This window comes from Primulina eburnea, chromosome 13, assembly GCF_022965805.1.
Source record: "Primulina eburnea isolate SZY01 chromosome 13, ASM2296580v1, whole genome shotgun sequence".
In the NCBI taxonomy this organism is placed as follows: domain Eukaryota; kingdom Viridiplantae; phylum Streptophyta; class Magnoliopsida; order Lamiales; family Gesneriaceae; genus Primulina; species Primulina eburnea.
The window spans coordinates 17,709,390-17,717,764 of NC_133113.1; the positions used below are offsets into that span (position 1 = coordinate 17,709,390).

The 8,375-nt window shown below is 40.5% G+C and overlaps 1 protein-coding gene across 1 annotated transcript; it reads left to right on the forward strand.

Annotated features, from left to right (window-relative positions):
• The first annotated feature begins 3,550 nt into the window (after positions 1-3,550).
• Positions 3,551-5,541, forward strand: LOC140810326 (uncharacterized). The gene is made up of 3 exons (XM_073168202.1): positions 3,551-4,631; positions 4,848-5,347; positions 5,497-5,541. Exons 1-3 carry the CDS (start codon positions 3,551-3,553, stop codon positions 5,539-5,541), a joined length of 1,626 nt encoding a protein of 541 aa, XP_073024303.1.
• The last annotated feature ends 2,834 nt before the right edge of the window (positions 5,542-8,375 follow it).

The window sequence follows — 8,375 nt, forward strand, 5'->3', positions numbered from 1 at the left end:
AAGAATGAGCGGGGTAGATTGAATTTTCTTCCTTGCATGTGATTGCTAGCATGAGATTTACGTCAATGTTGATTTGCATGATGTGTGCTAGCATGATTTATTGCTTTCCCTATTACATGTTGTCTGTATCTGAGTTGATTGCAGCATGTAATTGTTAAGCCTGAATCAGAACCGAGTCTGGATCAGAGGTATATGATCAGAGGAGGGATGAGACAGATTGTATAGATTATGTACTAATCTGTTTGATTATCAGATATACCGCCTCGAAGAATTTCAGAAAAGGGCAGTGTAAGAACCCTAAAATTTCGACCGAAGCAAATCAAGTAAGTAATATAAAAATTATTTAAAATGAGTTCAGTAATTTTTGTTTCAACTAAACAACTGGAATAATAACTTAAATCTCATCAAATTTAACTCGAGAAAGTAGATTCTAAGCTCGAGGATTAGCTCAACAGGAGGCCAAGCTGCAACTAACTGCATTCATCGAAGAGTTTTCACGAGAGGAGTAAAACCCCAGCTCAAGGACGCAAACTTCCAGCTCGAAGAAGTTCAACCAAGCTTGTCCTAACAAGACCACAAATGGAGCTAAAAGGTGAGCTAAAAGCCTTGGACAAATTAAAGATGCAAGAGATGACTTTTGAGTAAACCAAAAAGGGGAGCTAAGGGAAAGACAACATTATGGTGTAAGAAATGACCCTTTATATGATCAAGGTGTCTCATGGGAATTATCAAGACAATAATTGTCTTCCTTGGAGCTCAAGTGATCGACCAAGGGGTAAATGAAGGGGCACAATTTGGTCTATAAATACTAGACTACATGCATGAGAAATGATACCAAAATCTAAGCCAAAGTCTCGGCCACCTCCCCTCATCCTTCCAAAATTTTCGGCCCTCCCCTCACTATCCAAGTCTCGGCCGAAATATTAGAGGAAAGAAGAAAAATTCGTTCGTGCGTTACAGTGTGGAAATACTGTGTCGAAGTGCTGCCCAATCAAAGATAGAAAGTATTGGAGTTACGCCAAAGTGCTGTCAAATTTTCGCAAGGGAACTTCGTTTAAGAAAAGGGTAAGTGGGCTTTTGTTAATTAGTTTCTTTCTAATTTGAAACTTGTATAACGTATGGTGCCATGCATATATATTCGAAAATTTCATGATATGCATGTCTATTATTTTCGAAAATTTGGATTATTATAATTTGAAATTTCGATCGATTATATGTTTCTTTTCGCACTTCGATGTTCTTGGTTCCGCTGTGTCAGTATGAAATTCTGAAATCTGAAACTCTGATAAAATTTGTCTGGAAATGTTGGAATTCTGTTTGCACTGTTACGACTCAAATTGAAATGGGACGAGAATTGTAGTTCTGTCTGGCCCCCATTGATGGGTATAAAACCATGTTCTGTCTGGCCCTCATTGGTGGGTATAAAACCATGTTCTGGCCTCACCCCTTAGAGGACTAACATATTGGGGACAATTTGACCATGGAAATGAGATGAGTAACAGTGTTCTGTCTGTTCTGATATGTTCTGTTCCGAATTGAAATGATCTGTATTGCTTCTGTTTTGTTCTGAATCATTTGATAAGTTCTGTCTCTTATTCGATTCGTTTCCGTTGTGCCAAGTTAAGAATATTAGTTTTGAAAGTATGTTAAAGAAATGTTTTAAAGAATTAAGTTCTATGTATCTTTGGGGCAACTGAATGAGGAAGAGCAAGATGCTTTCTGGGGTTGGTGAATCAGAGATCAATATCAGAATTCAACATTTTACTTTTCTTTCGTTTCCGCTATTAGAAACTCTGATGTATTTTATTCCTTTGTCATTGTAAGACAATATTTCATTTATGAAAAAGACTGGTTTGATTTGATACGAGGCTTTATTGTTTTCAATTTAATTGTTAAACAATGCCGGATGTCACCGATGCTTCGGACTCGGGGCGTGACATTTAAGTGGTATCAGAGCCGCCAGGTTCATAATCCCGAATTTTGTCAAAAGCCTAGTACATCCCAATCTGAAACCAACCTTCATCTGTTCCCTAAAATTTTCGAACAGCTTCCAAAAATCTATCCCTTCAATTGTTTCGAAAATATTCAGCGTCAAAAAATTTCCACGACAACTTTATTATTTGTGCCTTTCTATCTTTGATGAGAATCTGATATTTTACCTCCATTTATTCTAGGAAATGGATGCTCCCCGTACTCGTGCCCAGGCTGCCCTACGCATGCGTAAGCTCACTATAGACAATCAGAAGAGGGAAATTGCAACGTTGAAGGCGCAACTCACCAAGGAGAAATTGGAAAAGCAAGAGCTTACTGAGATCAGGATTATGCTGGAGTCGGACGTGCAGCGACTCACACATCACTTGGATGTGGCGGAGAGCCAAATGATGCAGACACCGACTAATGCAACTCGTTTTGCGCGCTTGGTGGCACTCAACATGGATCTACTCGAGAGGATAGAGATAGAGAAGGATCACGCTGCTCAGGCTCGTCAGCGTCAGGACCAGTTTATTGCAAAGCAAGAGCGCTACATCTCAAGGATCCACGCCACTATGGACGGACTGCAGGATCAGAACAACTATTTACATCTTCTGGCAGAAAACATGGCAGAGGAGGAAGTGGTACCCATGGAAGTATTTGTGGACGACAGCGACAGCGACAGCGGAGAGTTGTTCGACTAAATTAGCATTATATTAAAGTATCGGAATTGTAATAAATTGTAACTGAGAAAAATATTATGAGACTTTCTATCAACTTATATTATTGCATGTTAAAAAAAAAAAAAAAATTGATAAGTATCTTATCTATAAAATGTTTTTTTATCTTTATAGGAACAACATGGACCTCCAAAAAGTTATAAATGAACTTCAGAGTCAACTTCGAGAAAAGGAGTCAGAAATTAAATCACTAAAAGAAAAAAATGATAAGCTCGAGAGAGATAACTACCAATTGGATGGAAACAATATATGTATAGGGGAAGACCTTCGGGAAGCCAGAGTTGAGGAAAATAAATTACGCGATGATGTCAGACGATACGCTGCTTATCATCTAGAGTCGGAACGACAGCATGAGATCACCAAACAAGAACTGAAGAAGGCGCAAGATAGGATTCTTACGCTCCAAATCCGAAGTGATGGCCTTCTCAGTATTCAACATCGTCTTGAGGAAAAGATTGGAGAACAAGAAATCGATAAGAAAGTAAGCCAATCAACAATACAAGAACTGCAAGCCCAAGTGAACAACCTTGATCGCCACAATACGCAACTGCAGAATTACATCGAGCATCTACAAAATGAGATGGTCAACATGGAAGAACTCATGGAGCAATTGGAAGAAAATCCAATAGAAGAAGAAGAAGAAATTAACGAGGCGGTAGGAGACGGCGAAGTAGTAGATGAATAGGGAGAAAGGAATTCTAGAATAAAATTTGATTGTATCTGGGATTATTTAATTTAGTCGTTGGTTGTATGCAAAATCTTTTTCAATATTAATGAAATTATTTCTTTGATTAAATGTTATGGCAAACAAATTAATAAAAAATACGTGCTTATAGGAAATGGCAGGCAGACCACCCCGAAACAACCGTAACGCTCGAGACGCCAACCAAAACAATAATCCACCACCACCGCCACCACCCAGAGTGAACCTTAGTCAAGAGGATATGATGGCAATAGCAACTATCGTCGCGGCAACATTACAAGGATTTGTGAATCCACTGGCCAATGCCATCCAACCACCCCAAGAACCTCAACCTCGTGGGATCAAGTATCACTACGAATCTCTGAGGAGGAATCGAGTTCCAACTTTTGATGGGAACCCAGACCCTCAAGTCAGTCACAACTGGCTCAAGAACGTGGAAACACAACTACAATTGCTAGAAATACCGGAAGAATTAAAAGTAGAAGTCGTAACCCCGTTTTTGGAAGATCGAGCTAGGAAATGGTGGGAAACTGTGTCGCTACCTTTAGCTGAAGTAGAAGATATCACGTGGCCAATTTTCAAGAGGGAATTCCTGAAACAATACTATCCGACCGAGTTTCGTCTACAAAAGTTGAATGAGTTTGAAAATTTCAGACAGTCACCAGATATGACGGTAATGGAGTACACGTCAAAATTCAACGATTTGGGAACTTACGTCCCGACAATCATGTCAGATGAGACGTTAAAAATGCACCGTTTCAAGAAGGGACTCAACAGTCGAATTCAGTCGGCACTAGCAGTGTACAAACCAAGCAGCTTTGCAGACTTGATGGGCGCTGCAATGAGCGCAGAAACCGATATCAAGCGACGTGAAGAAGAAAACAAGAACAAGAGACCGATGAACAATCAATCCATACAGAATAATCTCAAGTTCAAGAAACCAAATTATTCAGGAGGGTCCTTCATGGGAAGTTCTGGCAGGACTGGTAACACCGAAGGAAAATGGTGTGATACATGTCGTCAAAAACATATTGGAGAATGTTATCGGAAGACAGGCGCTTGTTTCAAGTGCGGGAAGGTGGGCCATAGAATTAAAGACTGTCCAGACAACAAGGACAAAGGGTCGGGGCCCAACAAACAACATGAAAACAAGACAAATGCTCGGGTTTATGCCATAACCCAAGATGAAGCCGATGATAGCAACGAAGTTGTGGCAGGTACCATCTAACTCAATAAAATGCCTGCATATGCTTTGTTTGATTGTGGTGCCACCCATTCGTTTGTGTCTAGAAGATATGCTAAGAAGCTTAAACTTGAGCATGATATTCTTAGTGAACCGTTAAGAGTAGCAACACCGGCTAGTAAAATAATCGAAACTCACAAAGTATATCGAAACTGTAAAATTTGTATCGGCAAACAAATTTTTGAAGTAGAATTGATTCAACTCAATATGGTGGAGTTTGACATCATTCTTGGAATGGACTGGTTAGCTAAGAACCGTGCCATAGTAGACTGTCAGAAGAAAGAAATTGGACTTCAAACTCCAGCAAAGAGGGAAGATGTATATCAAGGGAAATCCAAAGAAAGAAAATCTCTGCTATCTGCCTCGCAAGCCTGGAAGGCCATAAAGGGAGGAGAAGAGATTTATCTGGCAGTAATTAATGAAGCCAAAGAGGAAGAAGTCCCAAAATTGGAAGATATTCCAATTGTTCAAGAATTTCCAGAAGTTTTTCCCGAAGAGTTACCAGGAGAGATACCCGATAGAGAAATAGAATTTGAAATCAACTTGGTCCCTGATGCTGTACCAATCTCTAAGGCACCATACCGAATGGCTCCAACTGAATTGAAGGAGTTAAAGGAGCAACTCCAAGAATTGCTGGACAAGAAGCAGATTCGTCCTAGTGCATCTCCGTGGGGAGCCCCAGTGCTTTTTGTAAAGAAAAAGGACGGAAGCATGAGGCTATGTATCGACTACCGGGAGCTAAACAAAATCACCATAAAGAATAAGTACCCACTCCCGAGAATAGATGATCTTTTCGATCAGCTAAAAGGAGCTAAAGTTTTCTCAAAACTTGATCTCAGATCAGGTTACCATCAGTTAAAAGTCAAAGCAGAAGATATCCCTAAGACTGCTTTTAGGACAAGGTATGGGCACTACGAATTCACGGTAATGCCGTTTGGTCTAACCAATGCTCCTGCAGCATTCATGGATCTTATGAACCGAGTAATCAAACCGTATCTCGATAAGTTCGTGGTAGTGTTCATAGATGACATCTTGGTGTACTCACCAAGTGAGGAAGAACATAGTGAGCATCTGCGTCTTACTTTGCAAACATTACGAGAGAAAGAACTCTATGCCAAATTCAAGAAGTGTGAATTCTGGCTGAAAAGTGTGGCGTTCCTAGGTCATATAATCTCAGAACAAGGGGTGTCAGTAGACCCTAAGAAAGTGGAGGCAATTAAAGATTGGCCTCAACCTAAAACAGTGACAGAGATAAGAAATTTTCTGGGATTAGCAGGCTATTACAGAAAATTTGTAGAAGGATTTTCGTCAATAGCTATCCCACTCACTAAACATACTCAGAAAAATTCGAAATTCATTTGGAATGAAGCTTGTGAAAAGAGTTTTGAAACCCTGAAGACAAAACTCTCATCCACACCAGTACTGATTCTTCCCGAGGATGGTAAGAATTTTACCATATACAGTGATGCTTCAAAGGGAGGGTTAGGGTGTGTGCTTATGCCAGAGGGTCAGGTAATTGCGTATGCCTCACGACAATTGAAACCCTACGAGCAGAATTACCCCACTCATGATTTGGAGCTAGCCGCAGTAGTATTCGCGCTTAAAATCTGGAGGCACTATCTCTATGGAGTAAAATGTGAAGTTTTTACTGATCACCAGAGCCTTAAGTACATTTTCACTCAGAAGGAATTAAACATGAGGCAAAGAAGGTGGATGGAACTTCTCAAAGATTACGATTTGGTAATCAGCTATCATCCGGGAAAAGCAAATAAAGTGGCAGATGCATTGAGTCGGAGGAACCCCGGAAAAGTGAGCTTATCGTCATTATCAGTGCAACCAGGTCTCCAAGAGACCATCAAACTAAAACAAAGTCAAGACACCAATATCTTCAAGATAAAGGAACAAATTCAGGAAGGAAAGATTCCAGAATTTCAAATTGATAAAGATGGTATCCTTTGGATGAAAGGGCGATTATATGTGCCAAACATCGATGGAATTCGAGAAGAGGTGATGGCCGAGGCACATAAATCAAAATTTTCAGTACATCCAGGAAGCACCAAGATGTACAGGGATTTGAAAAATAACTACTGGTGGAATGGAATGAAGAAAGACGTAGCGGACTTTGTTGCAAAGTGTTTAGTTTGTCAACAAGTCAAGGCGGAACATCAGCGACCTGGAGGGCTTCTGCAGCCATTAGAAATACCCGAGTGGAAGTGGGATAATATCTCCATGGACTTTGTAGTCGGGTTACCAAAATCGAGGCAGGGTCATGACGGAATCTGGGTAATCATTGACAGATTAACCAAGTCTGCCCATTTCTTGCCAGTACGGATGAATTATAACTTGGATAAGTTAGCTACCATGTATATGGATAATATAGTGAAACTGCATGGAGTACCGGCAAGTATATTGTCTGATAGAGATCCAAGATTCGTTTCAAGATTTTGGAAAAGTTTTCAAAAGGCCATGGGAACCAAATTTACGCTCAGCACGGCCTATCATCCTCAGACTGATGGCCAAACTGAGAGGAAGATTCAGACCCTTGAAGACATGTTGAGAGCATGTGCATTGGATTTTTCTGGAAATTGGAGCGAACAGTTACCTCTGATTGAATTTGCCTATAACAACAGTTATCACAGTAGCATTGAGATGGCCCCATATGAAGCCCTATATGGTCGGAAGTGTAGGTCGCCCTTATACTGGGATGAAGTCGGAGAAAAAGCTATCACCGGGCCAGAGCTCATTCAAATAACTGTCGATAAAGTAGCCATAATCAAAGAAAGACTCAAGGCAGCTCAGGACAGACAAAAGAGTTGGGCTGATTTGAAAAGAAGGCCTTTGGAACTAGAGATCGGAGAAAAAGCTTACGTCAAAGTCTCTCCCATGAAAGGAGTAGTTCGGTTCAGCAAATCCGGCAAGTTGAACCCAAGATATGTGGGACCGTTCGAAATACTGGGCAAGGTGGGAACTTTAGCTTATCGACTGGCTTTACCACCTGAGATGTCCAGAATACATAATGTTTTCCACATCTCACAACTACGAAAATATGTCCCGTACCCGAACCATGTACTTAAAGTTACACCTCTAATGATCGAAGGTAATCTGAACGAGGAACTCAAATATGAAGAAGTCCCTATCCGAATAGTGGACACTAAAGACCAAGTGTTGAGACACCGGACCATCCCATATGTCAAAGTACAGTGGTCAAACCATACTGAAAGAGAGGCAACTTGGGAACTCGAAGAAAAGATGCGGTCGCAATACCCTCACCTATTTGAATGATCAAGTTAATGCAAGTTTCGAGGACGAAACTTTCAATAAGGAGGGAGGGATGTGAGAACCCGAAAATTTCGACCGAAGCAAATCAAGTAAGTAATATAAAAATTATTTAAAATGAGCTCAGTAATTTTTGTTTCAACTAAACAACTGGAATAATAACTTAAATCTCATCAAATTTAACTCGAGAAAGTAGATTCTAAGCTCGAGGATTAGCTCAACAGGAGGCCAAGCTGCAACTAACTGCATTCATCGAAGAGTTTTCACGAGAGGAGTAAAACCCCAGCTCAAGGACGCAAACTTCCAGCTCGAAGAAGTTCAACCAAGCTTGTCCTAACAAGACCACAAATGGAGCTAAAAGGTGAGCTAAAAGCCTTGGACAAATTAAAGATGCAAGAGATGACTTTTGAGTAAACCAAAAAGGGGAGCTAAGGGAAAGACA